The sequence below is a fragment of the Mobula hypostoma genome, chromosome 7 (assembly GCF_963921235.1).
Source record: "Mobula hypostoma chromosome 7, sMobHyp1.1, whole genome shotgun sequence".
Lineage (NCBI taxonomy): Eukaryota > Metazoa > Chordata > Chondrichthyes > Myliobatiformes > Myliobatidae > Mobula > Mobula hypostoma.
Genome location: NC_086103.1, coordinates 18666411 through 18684646, shown reverse-complemented (window position 1 = coordinate 18684646; position 18236 = coordinate 18666411). Strand labels below are relative to the sequence as shown.

Here is an 18236-nt window from a genome sequence, read left to right as displayed (position 1 = left end):
ATAACCCTCTGAGTGAAGACATTTCCCTCTGTTCCTCTTAAACTTCTCAGCTTTCATCCTTAAGTGGAAAAAGCCTGCTTGCATTTAGCCTATCTATATCCCTCATAATTTTGTATACCTCTAATAAATCTATTCTCAATCTCCTACATCCTAAAGAATATAGTCCTAACCTCTTTATTCTTTCCTTATAACTCAGGTCCTCCAGAACCGGCAACATCCTTGTAAATTTTCTCTGTAGTCTTTCAACCTTGTTTACATTTTTCCTGTAGGTAGGTTACCAAAACAGCACACAATACTCCAAATTTGGCCTTACATGCGTCTTAAACAACCTCAACATAACATTCCTTCTTCTGTACTCAATACATTGATTTATGAAGGACAATGTGCACAAAAGCTTTCTTTCTGACCCTATCTACCTGTGACACCACTTTCAGCAAATTATGTAACTGTATTCTCAGATCCCTTTGTTATATCATACTCCTCTGTACCCTACCTTTCACTGTGTAAGATCTATGTTGGTTGGTCCTACTGAGTGTAAAACTTTGCACTGGTCTGCATTAAATTCCATCTGCTATTTTTCAGCCCATTTATCCAGCTGATACAGATTGTTCTGCAAGCCATGATAGTCTTCCTCACTGCCCCACTATGCTCCCAATCTTGGTGTCATTCACGTATTTGCTGATCCAATTTAGCACATTATCATCCAGATCATTGATATACTGTGAATGACAAACAACAAAGGACCCAGCACTGCTCCCTATGGCACACCACTAGTCACAGGCCTCCTGTCAGAGATGCAACCCTCTACTACCACTCTCTTGTTTCTCTCACAAAGTCAATGTCTAATCTCATCTACTACCTCATCCTTAATGCTGAATGACTGAATCTTCTGGACCAGCTTCCATGCGGGACCTTGTCCAATGCCCATGTAGACAGCATCCACTGCCTTGCCTTCATCCACTTTTCTGGTAACTTCCTCAAAAATTTCATTGAAATGCCCTGGTTAAGATTTCTACTGCTATCAGCTTTCTGTAAAAGCAGTGAGCCCTGCTGGTGGAATTTTCTGGCTTTGGCTAAAGATAAGGGGCAATGATGTTCAATTTAGGAATGTTGTGTCAGCCAATCAGGATAGTGGAATTGGGAGGGAGTTCTGAAGAGAGATTTGTGATGGCATGGGGGGGGTTGTATGGCCTTTTTGGTGGGAGGTACAGACAAGAGAAAATCGAGAGAGACGGCTGTAGCATTAGATCTGAAGAGAAGACACAATTGCAAGGTATGCTTCATGAGATGAAGGTATCTAAGATAGGAACCTCAACCAGTGATTGGTGATGAGAATTCAGTGCCGTGAATAACAGTCATATCCAGGGTTTGGAAGATACAAGGTCCAACACCATGTGGTGACACTTACACTTCTTTAACTGTAATGGGCCCCTTATTTTTATTTCTTTTCTTTATCTAAATAACTGTTTGATAAAGCTGATATTTGTAAATATGCTTTCTTTATAATCTTAAGCACAATACGATCTGTTATTTCTTGCGAACTGGTAATTCTGTATGGGCAGTATTTACACAGCATTTACTGAAATCGAGGTTTCTTTAATCAGAACATCATAACGTCCCTATTTGGTATATTGACCCTAGATGTGTATTGTTTATTAAAGGTGACGTTCTCACCTTTGAATCATGTGGTTGTTAGCGGAACTGGCTAAGGAACCAAGTTCGAATACAAGCCCAGTGAGGGGGCTACATTTGTGGGGTGCCCTTCCAGGTTTTGCTGAATGCTGTGTAATTGCTGTTAAGAATTGATTAAGCAGTTTGTGTTGTTAAGCCTGTGTTTAAACTTAGTGTCAGGGAAAGTGATTAAGGTACTTTATTTTGGACACCGTAGCAATTAAGGTTTGGTGTGATTCAAAGTAATTACCCAGAAATAATGTTTGTTTTCTGAATGGGATGGATATTCAAAGCCCTGATGAATTGCTAATTAGAGAGCTGAGTTCTGCAAAGAATTGGGAAATGTTGCACTAGTTGAAAGATGGTTTGATCAATTGATGGGTAAGGATGTCGTGTTAGTCCAGACTAGCAGTGACTTAACTTAATTAGTGCTGCCTGAGAGGGTAGGGACAGCTGGAGAGGTGGGACCATGGGCTGTCCATATTTTTTGAAGATGGGGGCATGTCATTGAGGGTGATGCCATTAAAGTCCAATTATATGTAGCTGAGGGTGAAGACTTTAAAGACAAGCTGTTCTCATTTCTGCAAAATGAGGGAAAGAAGTTGTCTGATGAGTCCTTCAGCATTTGATAGGAATTCTGAGTTGGCTTCAGCTATTACATCACTGGTAGATAAATGCCAAACTGTACTGGTGGAAAGAAAAAATTATCAAAGGCTGAGAACGTTCTCTAGAGTCAAGACCATCTTTGATGGGGAAGAGGAATATGAGACCTGGGCAGAACAGAGATCTTAGTTACTGGATGAGTGGCAGTGTTCAGATGATATAAAAAGGCAGCCACTGGTAAAGAGTCTAAAAGGTCTGGTTGCTGATGTGGTGAGGTCCTTAAAGGCAGAAAACCCATTTGTCACATCGGTGAGCTATATGCATTCATTACAAAACAGTTTTGGCACAGCAGACAAACCGGTGGAGCTTATGATGATGTTCAGGCACACATTCCATGAGAAAGGGGAGAAAGTTCTTCATTTTCAGGCTAGAGAGACAACTGCATTGCTTGAACCATAAAGGGGACATTCAACTGGCTGAGATAAAACAAGTAAGGAGGGAGCAAGTTGTGAACAGTGTGCTGTCATACAACAAGATTGCCTTCAGCATTCAAATGTCTCATAAGGTACATCCACGTCCCTCATTTGTTGAGCTGATCAAAGAAGTAAGAGTGAAGGATAACATGATGGAGGAACAGGAGGCTACCATCAGCAGGGGAAAATCCTCAGTTGGAGCCTCTGTTGCTGAAGCAACCCCAGAGGCCACACAAGTGGGGGTTTTGCAGGATGAAATGACAAACAGACAAGCCAAGGTATCTCGGTTGATGTCACTGAGAGCTGCCACCAAGCGTGATAAGTCCAGTAGGAAACCAGACCCACCATTGGTACATACTAAGTAGAGGGCTGCTACTAGCACGAGTCTCTTGACAAGGAAAGTGACAAGCATTTTCTGTTAAAACTGCAGTGAGGGTGGACAACTTCGGAGAGACCCGGTAAGGGAACAGCCAGGTGTCCCAGAGAGAATATGTTTCAATCAATGTCTCAAAGGAAACACTAAAGTGCAATCCGCCATTCCTGAAGGGTTAGTGGGACAAAGCCCGTGTATCGAGATGGATTCTTTTCTTTCTTTCTTTCCTTTCTTATCAAATCTTTTACTATTATCCAAAATTAACAAGAGTACATTGAAGTAAGCAACACTTACAATGTCTCAAGAGAAAAAAACATTATTTTAAAGATCGAAAAAATGTTGGTGATTTAAAAAAAGAGGAAAAAACCCTACTAAGCAAGAAAAAGTGAGAAAAAAACCCCATTAGATGTTCAACCCCAGAGCCACGCATTATACAAAAAGCTTCTAAATATAGACATCAAACTGCCAGCAAGAAAAAAAATGTACCAAAAATTTACAATTAGATCGTGGAGGAAATCTATCAATTAACTCAAATGTTAATAACGAGCAAATGAACCCCATCTTTTCTCAAAATCAAACATAGGTTCAAAGGTTTGACTTATAATTTTCCCCAAACTCAGACACAGCATCACTTGAATGAAGGTTCTATTAATGTGGGAACAAATACTCCCATTGTGAGAAGGTTTGTGGGAGCCTGCAAGGAGAGAAATGGAGAGGATTTTTTGAAAACCTTGTCCAACCACCCGGTATTCAGAGCAGCTTTTGAGAAGGTGCAAGTTGCTCCTAAGCAGGATGATGAGCATAAACATGGAACTGTGTGATACACCAAGCCCAACCCATCATGGTACATCCTGGGGAAGTAATGAGAGTGAAGGTAAACCCTAAATTCCCTGGAATGCCTAATGTTGAAGCCTTCCTGGTGGATGTTCCAGAGGATCATGAAGAAGAGACACGCTTGCCTGCCGGAGTGATGGTAAGACCTGAACTGCAGAAACCTTCGGCTGTACACATAAACAGGACGACACTGATTGTCAGAAACACCTCGGAGAGAGGTCATCCGCAGACATGGGATGCCGATGGCACATCTTTTCCCAGTGACCGTAATGTCTAGTTTTCCAGTGAGAAAACCAGGAGAGACACAACCTCCTGGATCAGGAAAGTTAACAGCAAAGTGATTCAACTTTGATGACTCACTGGTCCCTGAGGGATGAAAAGGAGACTAACGGAGAAGATATTGAAGTTCAAAGGTGTCTTTTCTACTGATGAGTTTGATGTGGGTGGCTCCAAGAGTACTCACCATACCATCCAAGTGACTGAGGACACCCTTTTCAGAGAAACGTCTTGACAGTTAGCACCAACAGAGGTGGAAGATGTTCAGCAACATCTGTTAAAACTGAAGGAAGCTGGAATTGCTACTGAATCAAGGAGTCCCTATGCATCATCCATAGTGGTGATGAGGAATAAGAATAGGAAGGTATGAGTGTGTGTGGTTATTGGACACTGAACCTGACCAGTACAATTCCCAACCAATATACCATTCCACGGATCAAGGATGCTTTGGCCTGTACTGAGTGGAGTGAAATAGTTCAGTGTGTTGGACCTAAGGAGTGGGTATTAATAGATACCCAGGAGTGAAGCTGACAAAGAGAAGACAACATTTATGTGCCCTCTTGGATTCTTTCAGGAGCACTGGCTACTTTCCGATGTGTCATGGAGAAGACTGTCGGGGACATGAATTTGTTGAGGTACTGGTGTAATTAGATGATCTCATAGTGTTTGGGTATACACTGTGTTACGTACCCCGTAACTGGGTTGCCAAACCAGCAGAAATGGATCACTCAGTTGGAGTCTGGAGTACTAGAACTAAGAAAGTTTTATTAAAGAAACAAGCAACACAGTAATCGAAAGGATAATAAATGCAACAGTTCAGCGATGCTAAACACACATGTGCACAGAATTAAGATAACAGCATCAATCAAGCTCTATCGTTGTCTAGGGGTAAATGACCAAATTTCAAAGTGACTCAAAGTTCAGTCCAGTTTAGTAGTTCAGTTCGCAGTAATCGTTGCCATGGCGATGGACAACGTGGGGGAAGAGAGAGAGAGAACAGGAACAACTGATCATTCAGACACGGCTTCACTCACAGACCGACGATATGGCTCACAAGCAGCTTTTGGGCAGGTCCTTGGTGATGTCACCTGAGGTCACCGACTGTGACCCCTCCTCCAGATGCGGTCGATCCTCTGCAGTGAACCTGACACCCAGGCAAAGGCGGACACACACCGGGTTCCCGCTGATCGTACCTTTCCACTCTGGCCGTTGTCTGGTACTTCCCACCAACTCGTGAGAAGCGTACCGCTTCCAGGGTCTCGTTACCTCGGGTGGCGTGTGTGTCCTGCCTTAGCAAACAGGTCCCTTTTTATCCCCCTGCTGGGGCATCGCCTGTCCATCACTTCATACAGTTCAGGGTTCAAAGGGGGGAGCCGCTCCAGACAGCTCTCTCTCCCACGTCCCTTCATTACACATCTCCAGACGCTGCTCCATTGTTCCTTATCTCTCCTTCCCCTGAGGGCAGGTGGCAGACCACTTGCTGATGTCACTGATGCTAGCCCAGGCCAGCAAACATCTTAATTTTATGTGTATTCTCGTCACAACTGGAGGAGCATGAGACAAGGCTACTGAAGGTGCTAGACTGCTTGAAAGCTGATGGATTAAAACTGTCACTGGACAAGAGCCAGCTCTGTAAGACGTCAGTCATGTATGTCGGACACAGTCTCAGATGATGGAGTAGCTAACAATCTGTCCAAGATTGAGGCAGTGCCCAAATGGCCAAGGCCCAAGAATGTGAGTGCTCTACACTAATTCTTTGGATTCTGTGGGTACTACAAGGGATTTGTGAAGGACTACTCCAAAGTAAGCCACCCTTTGAATCAGCTTCTGTGTAGTTACCTCCCTTGGGAAAGCAAGGAAGGAAAATGAAATGAGAAGAAGGCAAAACTTATCTTAGCCCATCAGAGCCTTTTGGGGAAAGATAGGATACAAAATGTGAAGAGGCCTTTCAGCTGCTGAAAGAGTTGCGACTAAAGCAGCTGCGTTGGTCTTTGCAAACTGCCAGTTGCCATATATACTGCATGCTGATGCCAACTGTGAGGGCTCAGGTGGTATTCTATATCACGATCAGGACAAAGAATTACGACTTCTTGCTATCATCAGCTGGAGTCTGTCACCCTTTGAACAAAACTACCCAGTGCACAAATTGAAGTTTTCTGACATCAAAGTGGGCTGTGGTTGAGAAGTTAAGCGACTACCAGTATGGTGCCAAATTTGAGGTGAAGTCTGACAATAATCCATTGACATATCCTGACTTCAGCAAAGTTGGATGCCTCAGGGCATTGTTGGTTGGCAGTGTTGTCTGCTAATGAACATTGATATGGACGCATTGCCCCGATGTTCGCATGAAGTGCTAAAAATGGATGGAGAAGAGTAGAGCGTTCCTGCCCCGGTGAGAAAGCAATGTGCCAATTTTCCACAGTGGGAAAATCAGAGGCACAGCTATGGCATGAGAGAGCTGTGAATTATTTGGGAGTTTCATGTTGTGCCATTCCAAAAACTTAATGCAACTTGACCGGTTTAGATACTAAGCAGTTGCCTGCTTTGAATCCTGTGAAATTGGCAGCAACTCAGCGAGATGACCCTTGTTTAGGTGCCATTTGGTCATAAATTGCAAAAGGAGATATAGCCCTAGATTAAAAGATGAAACACCCTATTATATCCCTACTGACGAGAGAATTGGAGTTGAGGAACCAAGTTTTATACAGGGTGATGTCTCCTCTAGACATGCCTCGGTGTTCCCAGATGGTTTTGACTAAGAATTAATGGTGGATTGTGTTGAAGTCACTTCATGATGATGCAGGCTATTTGGAGTTTGTCAAGACATACTTATTGGTCCAAGATCAGTTCTACTGGCTCCGAATGAAGGCTGATGTTGAAGAGTACTGTAAGTCATCCATCCCATATATTTGGAGGAAGACACTGGATATGAGAGTTGCTCCATTAACTGCTTAGAGTGCAGGTGCTCTTGATTTAGTGTGTATGGATTTTCCTTCCATAGAGCCTGAATCCATCAACACTCTGAATGTCTTTGTCATCACTGATCACTACACCAGATATGCTCAAGCCTTTCCCACTAAGGATCAGGGACCATCCACAGTTGACAACGTGTTATGGGAAAAGTATTTTGCTCAGCATGGCCTCCCAAGAAGTATACACAGTTAACAGGGAAAAAGATTTTGAGAATCAGCTCATACATGAGTTACTGAGCTTGCTTGGAGTTGAGAAGTCGAGGACCACACCCGATTACCTTCTGGGTGATCATCAGCCTGAAAGGTTCAACTGGACATTGTTAGAAGTGCTTGGAACCCTAGATATCAGCAAAAAGAACAAGTGAAGTCAGCATATTGTGCATGTGGTACACTGCTACAATTGTACACAGAATGAAACTGCTAGACACTCACCATACTATTTGATGGTCAGGTGCAAAGCGAGATTGCCTGTAGATTCCTGTGATGGGGCCGGCAGTGAAGATTTACCTCAGAAGAGATATCTCTAGTATGTGTTTGACATGAAAAAGCTTATGAGCTAGCCACAGTTTCGGCTACCAAGTAAAATCAAGGAAACAAGAGAAGATATGATCAAAAGTTTAGCTTCTCTCAACTGATGCCTGGACACAGAGTTTTAATAAGAAATTTGGAGCATAAGTTACTTGATCGCTGTGAGTCTATGTCTTACATAGTGGAGAGCCAGATGCTAAATGTGCCCATTTTCCAGCTGAAGCTAGAAGATGAGAATGGCCCTGTCAAAATTCTCTATTGAATTCACTTTTTACCCCGAGGGGAGGAGGTATGTGTTGACCTAGAGCCTGACATGGAACCTACACCTAGCAGGAGAACTCTGCACAGAAGGAGGAAAACAAAAAGGCAATCAGCAGAAAGACCTGAAAAGGAACCAACCGCTGAATGCTGTACAGACTCAGAGGACAAGGAAATAGGGTTGTGGTACAGGTTACATTACACAAACTCCCCAAGAATTAATGAAGTGATTCTTGAATCTCCCAACCCTGAATGAGATGTAGTGGGAGGACTAGCAGTGGACAGGCAGACCTAATACTAGACAATGAAGGGAAGCTGGGCTCTGATGTAATTAGGAGTGGAGTGAGTTCAGTCACATAACAGCAAGACCTGAGTTCCTGGAAGCCACAAATAAACGACAGGGTGTACATTCCCAAATAGATAGGAAAGATCACAAAGAGTGCCTGAGGCTTAAGAAGCTGAAGATGAGATAAGAAGGTCTCAGAGTGTCAGGAAACCTTCAGATAGTCTGGCATATGATGCACCAGGGAAACAGAAGGTGATGGCTATCCCCATAGTGAGTTATGTAACTGCAAATAATAAATGGGTTGGGAACCCTGAAACCAAAAAAATTATTTGAATAGAGTGTACTTAATAATGGTTTGATCAGGTTCAAAGTCATGAGGACATGACTGCTTTTGGTTGGGGAAGAACGTAACGCTGTGTCGTATTTCATAAAGTAGCTTTTTGTAAAAGCAGTGAGCCCTGCTGGTAGAATGTTTGGGTTTCGGCTAAAGATAAGGGGCTATGAGGTTCAATTTTGAAATGTTGTGTCAGACAATTAGGATGATGGAATTGGGAGAAGGTTTCAGAGAGAGCTGGGCAGAGAAAGGTTTGTGATGGGCGCTAGTGGGTTTTGTGGTCTTTTTGGTGGGAGATGCAGGGAAGAGAGATCAGGAGAGACTGCAGTAGGATTCAATCTGACCGGAAGACGTGATTGTAAGGAATGATTCATGAAACAAAGGAGTCCAAGATGGGAAGCTTTACCAGTGATTGCTGATGAAAATTCAGTACCATAAGAATTGGTTATTCCCAGCTTTTGGATATTAGGAGCTCCAAGACCACGTGCAGAATTTAGCCTATTTTAACTGTGATGTGTTCTTTTTTCTGCTTTTCTTTTGTTAATAACTGTTTGATAAAGCTGAAATTAGTAAATATGTTATCTTTATAATCTTATGTTGTGTGCAATCTGTTACTTCTTGCCGACTGATAATTCTTTATAGGTAGTATTTACACAGAGTTTGCTCAAATCGAGGTTTCTTTAGTTGAAACATCATGACGTTCCTGTTAGGTTGATCCCCAAGTCATACCAACCATAGACGTATATTGTTTATGAAATGTGGTCTTCTCACCATTGAGTCATATGGCTGTTAGCAGAGCTGGCTAATGAGCAAAGTCTGCATACAAGCCCAGAGAGGGCCACATCTATAAGAACGGTTAGGCATGACCTATCACGTACGAAGCCATGCTGACTATCCTCAATCAACCCATTTCTATCCAAATACTTTTACTGGCATGCGGCCAAGTGGTTAAGGCGTTGGTCTAGTGATCTGAAGGTCGCTAGTTCGAGCCGCAGGTGAGGCAACCTATTGTGTCCTTGAGCAAGGCACTTAACCACACATTGCTCTGCGACGACACCGATGCCAAGCTGTATCGGCCCTTGCCCTTCCCTTGGACAACATCGGTGGCGAGGAGAGTGGAGACTTGCAACATGGGCAACTGCCAGTCTTCCATACAATCTTGCCCAGGCCTGCGACCTGGAAACCTTCCAAGGCGCAAATCCATGGTCTCGTGAGACTAACGGATGCCTATATATATATATTATATTTTATATAGATATATACAGAAATGCTGACAGACTCCTGGTGGATAATTTCCTAGTTTCTGTTTGGAGCCCTTTTTCAATAGTGCAACAACACTGGTTATTCTCCAATCATCTGGTAACTCTCCTGTCACTAAGAATGGTTTAAATATCTCAGCTGGAGCCCTAGCAATTTCTGCACTTGCCTCCTGTAGGATCTGAGTGAACACCTTGTCAGGTACTGGGGATTTATCCACCCTAATACGCCTCAGCACAGCAAAATTCTCCTCCTCCTTTGTAATCTTTACAGGGTCCATGAAGTTGATGCCACTTTGCCTCAATTCTATAGACTCTGTATCTATCTCCTGAGTAAATACAGATGCAAAGTATGCAATTAAGATCTCCTCCATCTGATTTGACTCCATGCATGGATTAACATTCTGATCTTCCAGAGGTAGAGTTTTGTCCCTTGAAATCCATATGTTCTTAACATACTTGTGGAATCATTCAAGATTCTACTTCACCTTGTCTGCTGAAGAAAATTCATGTTTTCTTTTAGCCTTTCTGATTTCTTTCTGAAGTGTTATTTTGCATTTTGTGTACTCCATAAGCACCTCCTTTGTTTCTATTTGCCTATATATGCTATGTGCCTCTTTTTTCTCTCTTAACCAGTGCCTTGATAACTCTTGAAAACAGAGGTTCCCTACACTTGTTATCGTTACCTTTTATTCTGACAGGCACACACAAGCTTTTTACTCTCAACATTTCATTTACACCTTTCCCAGAAAACAGCCTGTCCTAATCCACACTTGGCAGATCATTTCTGATTCCATTAAAATTGGCCTTTCTACAAATTAGAATCTCAACCTGTGGGTCAGACCTTTCTCATTGCATATTTACTTTGAATCTAATGGCATTGTGGTCACTGGATGCAGTTGCCCCCTGCACAATCTCTGTCACCTGCTCTGTCTCATTCCCTAATAACAGATTCAGTGTCATATTTAAAAACGTAAACACGAGGAATTCTGCAGATACTGGAAATTCAAGCAACACACATCAAAGTTGCTGGTGAATGCAGCAGGCCAGGCAGCATCTCTAGGAAGAGGTACAGTCGACGTTTCGGGCCGAGACCTTTCATCAGGACTGAAAGAAGAGCTAGTAAGAGATTTGAAAGTGGGAGGGGGAGGGGGAGATCCAAAATGATAGGAGAAGACAGGAGGGGGACAGATGGAGCCAAGAGCTGGACAGTTGATTGGCAAAAGGGATATGAGAGGATCATGGGACAGGAAGCCCAGGGAGAAAGAAAAGGGGGACGGGGGGGAAGAACCCAGAGGATGGGCAAGGGGTATAGTGAGAGGGACAGAGGGAGAAAAAGGAGAGAGAGAGAAAGAATGTGTGTATATAGATAAATAATGGATGGGGTACGAGGGGGAGGTGGGGCATTAGCAAAACCGTCACTCTTCTTACCCATGTTATTGGTACCTCCATGGACCACAATTTCTGTCTGTTCATCCTCCCACTTAAGAATTCTGAGGACTCAATCTGAGATGTCCTGGGCCCTGGCCCCAGAAGGGAACATATCATCAGGCAATCTCATTCTCACCCACAGAATCTCATCCTGTCTGTTCCCCTAAGTAATAAATCCCTTATCATCACAGTATGCCTCTTCTCTCCCCTTTCCTTCGGAGTCACCGAAGTAGACTCAGCACCAGATACCAGACCACTGTGACTTTCCCCTGATCGTTTAATTCCCCCAACAGTATCCAAGAAGATACAACTGTTGTTGAGGGGTATGGCCATGGGGGTACTCTGCACTGGCTCCTTAACCCCTTTCTCTTCTTGACTGCTACCCAGTTTCCTGTGTCCTGCACCTTGTGTGTAACTAACTTTCGATATGTCCTATCTATCACCCCTTCAGCCTCCTGAATGATCTGGTGTTCATCCAGTTCCAGCTCCAACTCCACAATGTGGATTGCTAGAATCTGCACCTTGCTGAACTTCTTGTAGTTGTCAGGGACACTGGAATTCTCCCTATCTTCCCACATCCCACAAGAGGAGTATTCAACTATCTTGCCTGGCATCTCTACTGTCCTATCCAAGCAAATACAAAAAAGGAAAGGAAAATAAAACTTAGCCGAGAGCTTTTCTTTCCTTTGCTTTGTGTGACTGAAGACTCTCCTCGTTGAAGCCTCTAAGATCAAAAGCCTCAAGATCACCACTCTGACTCTGTCCACTCAGAAAATGGCCACTGCACATTCCCTTGCCTTCCTTTAATTTGCTCTTCCTAACCAATTGCAAGTGACAATTGATCACTGGTTGGAGTTCAATTATGCTGCCGCATTCTGCCGCTGCCATTTCTTACACGGGCGTGGACCTAAATGAAATCCCCTCGTCTCAAACTACTGATGTCTGGATTGGTCGCTGGTCATAGTTCTATGTATTCAGCAAAATGCACTTCAGCTGCCCATGAGCACAAATCTTTGCAAGTGTGAAAAAATGCAGAGATTTGTAGTCTTCAGATGCAGGCTTGATGATACATTAATATCTGACTTATTTCCTTATGTTTGAAGGTCATTCAGTTCAACCCAAACTCCAGTTTAATATTATTTCTCTGTGTAGAAAGGATAAAATTGCCATTCTTTGTTTTTGGAATCATGTTCCCCATTTCTTCAGGTACCTTACCTGTAACCTTGCGCCTTCTTAGACACAACACCATCACCAGGATAATGATGAGGAGAAGGGCCAGTCCACCAGTAATTACGACAGTGGTGTGTTTAAAACTAGAAACCTCTGTCAAAACAATAAGCACAAATTTCTAAGTTATTTTGTTGGCATTATTCAAAAGCCATCTATGACTGAGAAATAACATTGACTAATTTAGATCACGGGTTCCGGGTTTAATTTCTATTCAAGGCTAACTGACCTGAATGTTGAAGAACTACACCTGTCCTCAGTAACCATCAGTGAGAGGCAAGAAATGAATCACAGTGGGATTTAGGTCCCGATATCAATCAGGTTGTCGTGGTCCAGTCCGTGAATTCCGCATTTCGGTTCACGGTCCGGTCCGTGGACACAGGACTCTGGGTCTTCCAGCTGTCCCTTGTTTTGGTTGACTTAATCATAGGCACCTGATTCCCATCTTGTGGCTTGGAATATAAGTAGACTTGGGGTTGAGTGTGGGCTGCTGGTTTGTCTTGTCAAGATCCTCTGGGATCAACCTGCTGGTGGAAGTCTAGAGCGGCCACTTGCCATCTTTACGCCGCGTTGGAAAACCATCGCTTCATAGCCTTGCTGTCGGTAGTCGGAGCTGACTTTGCAGTATGGATTTGGCCGTTTCCTGGGCCAGCTGAGTGGCCATCAGCCACTCCGAGCTAGGTAGGGATCGGCTGTTTCCGTAGCCAGCCGAGATTGCTGGCCGTAACTGCTACTTGGAGCCTCAAGACCCCAGCCTGTCTCCAAGCTCAAGCCTCAAGACCCTAGCCTATCTCCAAGCTCAAGCCTCAGTACCCCAGCCACATCCTGTCCTTGCCTGGTTCTGGGGCCCGAGCCTGAGGCAAGACCCTGGTTCTGGGTCCGTGTCCAGTCTCTGGCTCGGAGCCCAAGCCCAGGCTCCTAGTACATAGTTCATTGTCCGGGTTCCCTGTCTTGTCCATGTCCTAGCCCAAGTCTGTATTCCTGTCCCTGCTCCTTGTCTGTATCCTGTCACGTCCCTACTCTAGTGAAGTCTTGTTCCTTGTACTTCAGTGTCTGTGTCTTGCATTTGGGTCTTTTCCCAACGCCCCCAGTGTGACACAGGCATCTCTTTCTGGCAGGAGGTGTGTGGATATGTGCCACTCATAAAGATTCAGTTCATGGGTGAGGCTTCCCACTGTTCAACAGAAGAATGCCCATCATAGTCTGGGTTTCTACTGGAATAGGAATTGCCACGGTGTAGTGGCTGTTGCCCCAGAACCTCTATCCCCTCTAAACGGGAGCTGTAAATGTGAGATACACTCAGCAAGTTAGGCAGCTTCTGTGGAAAGAGAACTGGGAAAATTAATGTTTCAGGTTGAAAATCCTCCATCAGATTTCAAGGAATGGTCTTTGGAAAAACCCCTGTCAGATTCCAAGGAAGGGTCTTTGGGGAAAAAAAGACCCTGTCAGGTTCCAAGGAAAGGTCTTTGGATAAACCTCTATCTGATTCCAAGGAAGGGGCTTTGAATAAACCTCCATCACATTCGAAGGAGGGGTATTTCCACGGATACTCTCAGACATGCTTAGTGGTTCCAATATTTTGGTCTTTCCTTTAGACTTCCTGCATCTAGAAGTTCTGATTTTCAAATACTAAGACTCTGCTGTGCATTTAACTACCGTCTACTGATGTCCATGCAGCTGAAATTCACTAAACCATTGCAGTCCTGATGAAAATATATTTTTCTATTCTCTGCACTGTAACTGACATCAAGTCTCCAGTCTTTAAAGAACATCTTAGCACATGTAGTTGAGTAATTAGCATGGGATTTTCAATGTCTTTTATTGTAGTTGTTACTTTCGGGGGTTATTGCTTCATCTGGAAACCAGGACTGTCTGATCCTGAATTCCCACCTGCCCCAGTGTGTAATTTGTTGGGGCAGGTAGGTATTCAAGATGCCACTCCCTCTTTGCTAGGTTGCTGAGGATCATGGTCTGATGAAACTCTGACCAAGTTCCTTTGTGTATTTTGAGATATTTCGGTTCTTCAAGATGCGGTATCGTTTGCTTGTTCTTGGTAGTTTTGCTGGTTAATAAATCTTCTGTAACAAAACAATAACAAGGTGGCCTACAGGGAAGAAGTAATCTCCCTGACACAGTGGTGTCAAGGAAACAACCTCTCCCTCAATTTCGCAAAAACAAAGGAGCTGGTTGTGGATTACAGGGGGAATGGAGACAGGCTAACCCCTATTGATATCAGTGGATGTGGGGTTGAGAGTGTAAACAGCTTCAAGTTCCTCGGCGTCCACATCACCGTGGACCTCACGTGGTCTGTACATACCGGTGTGTGCTGAAAAAGGCATAACAGCGCCTCTTTCACCTCAGACAGTTGAAGAAGTTTGGAATGGGCACCCATATCCTAAGAACTTTCTACAGGGGCACAACTGAGAGCATCCTGACTGGCTGCATCACTGTCTGGTATGAGAACTATACCTCTCTTAATCGCAGGACTCTGCAGAGAGTGGAGTGGACAGCCCAGCGCATCTGTGGTTGTGAACTTGCCATGATTCAGAATATATACAAGGATAGCCGTATAAAAAGGTCCCGTAGGATTATTGGGGACCCAAGCCATCCCAACCACAATCTACTCCAGCTGCTACCATCCGGGAAGCGGTACCACAGCATAAAAGCCAGGACCAACAGGCTCCGGGACAGCTTCTTCCACCAGGCTATCAGACTGATGAACTTATGCTGGTTTGAGTGTACATTGACTCTTCTATTTATTATAAATTATTATAAATTACTATCATTGCACATTTAGATGAAGATGTAACGTAAAGAATTTTATTCCTCATGTTTGTCAAGGATGTAAGAAATAGTCAATTCAATTCAATTGTTTTGTTTGAATTACTGAAGTCTCTGGGATTCCTGCATTTGAGTTCACCAGTGACCCATATTTGGACGTATTTGTCACAAATAAAGCTAATCTTTGAGGAGGATTTTGCTGAGGTTGCCTTGGCATTATCTTTTGAAAGGATGGTCCTCTCCAACAACAAAACAAAGATCCTCCATTACCTACTTCACTGTATAAAACTGTCCACTAATGATAAAGGTTTACAGTGATACCCTAGGAAACACGGATCACTTGTCATATCTCAGAGGTCACCTCTCAGAAAGGACAGACATTGGTGACGAAATTCATGATTGCTTTCCCTGTACCAGGACAGCTTTGCTCAATAGTCAACCATCCAACAGTGATCCCATCTAGAACCTGGTCTACCTAACATGGAACTAACATTATAAGCATGTGATAGGCCCTGAGAAAAAACAGAAATATCTATAATTTGAAAGAAAGAGATCTCAGAGATTCAAAGCTAAGTCACTTACTGTTCACCTGAAGATAATATGGAATAAAAATCTTGGGTCTGTTTTGATGAAACAAAACACACATCCATTTTCTTTGGACTTTATCGACTGTTGGAATAATCAGCTGCAAAGAGTCATTCTTCCGTTCCATGAATATTTTCTCATCCACAGTTTCACCATCCCTGTTGATCCAAACCAGTCTCATTGATTCACTGACCCCAGCCACAGAACAGGTCAGGGTAATGGAGTCTCCCTCAGTCACTGCATCGGGTGGTTCAACTGTGACTGTGGAAATAACAAATAACAAATAACAAAAAACAACGGCCAAAGTTTTGAATCAACTGTGTTGCATTTCTCTGCTGACTGAAAAGCTAATCCAAGTGATCATTGGCACTATGTGTAAAATGCTACTGCATAAATTGAGCTTCCATAGTCTTTTACAACAGTTTTGAACACAATGTACAACCTCTGAACACAATGGCCCTGGCCATTGCACACCCCCTCTACTAAGATGAATGATGTGGATAGTGTGGAGGGCTGTCAGCAGTTACAGAGGGACATTGATAGGATGCAAAACTGGGCTGAGAAGTGGCAGATGGAGTTCAACCCAGGTAAGTGTGAGGTGGTTCATTTTGCTAGGTTAAATATGATAGCAGATTATAGCATTAATGGCAAGACTCTTGGCAGTGTGGAGGATCAGAGGGATCTTGGGGTTCGAGTCCATAGGACACTCAAAGCTGCTACGCAGGTTGACTCTATGGTTAAGAAGGCATATGGTGCACTGGCCTTCATCAATCATGGAATTGAGTTCAAGAGCTGAGAGGTAATGTTACTGCTATATTGGACCCTGTCAGACCCCACTTGGAGTACTGTGCTCAATTCTGGTCGCCTCACTACAGGAAGGATGTGGAAACCATAGAAAGGGTGCAGAGGAGATTTACAAAGATGTTGCCTGGATTGGGGAGCATTGCTTATGAGAATAGGTTGAGTGAACTCGACCTTTTCTCTTTGGAGCAACAGAGGATGAGAGGTGACCTGATAGAGGTGTACAAGAGAATGAGAGGCATTGATCATGTGGATAGTCAGAGGCTTTTTCCAGGGCTGAGATGGCTAACATGAGAGAGCATAGTTTTAAGGTGCTTGGAAGTAGGTACAGAGAAGATGTCAGGGGTAAGTTCTTTTACGCAGAGAGTGGTGAGTGCATGGAATGGGCTGCCGGCGGCAGTGGTGGAGGCGGAAACGATAGGGTCTTCTAAGAGACTCCTGGATGGATACATGGAGCTTAGAAAAATAGATGGCTATGGGTAAGCCTAGGTAGTTCTAAGGTAAGGACATGTTCAACACAACCTTGTGGGCCGAAGGGCCTGTATTGTGCTGTAGGTTTTCTATGCTTCTATGAATCTTAATTGTGAAAATGCTAAGTCATATGGGCTGCATCAGCATCTGGTATTGGGGGTGGGAACATTGAACCCATGAATGCTACCTCTCTTTTTGCATTACTCATTTAAATTTTTTTGTACTCTGGGCATGACCTTAGAGGATGTGAATGGATTTTTGTAAAAGTAATGAAGAAATATTGATTTTTGCTGCTGTCTCATTTGTAGCTATGGGAAACAAATTTAATCACACCGTCTCTCAAAATAAAGAAAAAGATGTTTAACAGCAAAACAAGTGAACAGAATGTTTCAAAGTCGTTGCCAATTATGTTGGTTTAAGGCAGTTTTAGTGTTCAACAAAATGCAAATAAGTTTTATTGGATGTTTTGAGTAAAAAGGAACATTTTAAACTCGGAAGTAAATGTGGAAACGTGCTGAAGTTGCAGTATGTACACAAACGGCAAACTTCCTCCCAGTGACTTATCTTTGAAAGCATTCTGTCTCTTACCTCTAACTGTGATTAATTCAATGGTCACGTATTGATGTGAACTCAGAGAACATGTGTAAACTCCGGCATCTTCAAACTTCACAGGAACAATCCTCACTCTGAAATTCGTGTCATTCAGACTTTCCCCTGTAGTTCTCAGTCGGTTCTCGAAGTAGCTCCTCCGACTGACATTGATAGGTTGAGATCTGTAGGCAGTAGCTATTTCCATCTCTCGGTTCTGGAAATGTGACTTCCAAGTCCATTTGGTTTCATAAAGCTCAGAATAAGTTTCACAAATCAGCTTGAGTTCACTGTGATCTATGTCTGACCGATAAACAGTGTACTTCTTATTGTGTAAATCTGCAAGACAGGGACGGGTAACAAAGAACTAGGTTATCACAGATGCAGAGATATGGATGTTTCAGGTTTCTACTGGGATAAATACTCACTCCTAGAATGGCTGAGACAGGGAAGTGGATGTGGAGCTGGAATGCACCAGGTGCCAACTC

At 43.4% G+C, this 18236-nt stretch overlaps 1 protein-coding gene across 1 annotated transcript in view; it reads right to left on the bottom strand.

The window, feature by feature from the left end:
* Positions 1–18236, bottom strand: part of LOC134348853 (uncharacterized) — a 79719-nt gene that overhangs the window by 11647 nt on the left and 49836 nt on the right. Inside the window, exons 9-11 of the mRNA XM_063052636.1 lie at positions 17749–18087; positions 15886–16149; positions 12511–12618 (exon numbers count right to left, since the gene is read on the bottom strand). Of these exons, the coding sequence (XP_062908706.1) occupies positions 12511–12618; positions 15886–16149; positions 17749–18087 (711 nt within the window). The remainder of the gene's footprint in view (positions 1–12510; positions 12619–15885; positions 16150–17748; positions 18088–18236) is intronic.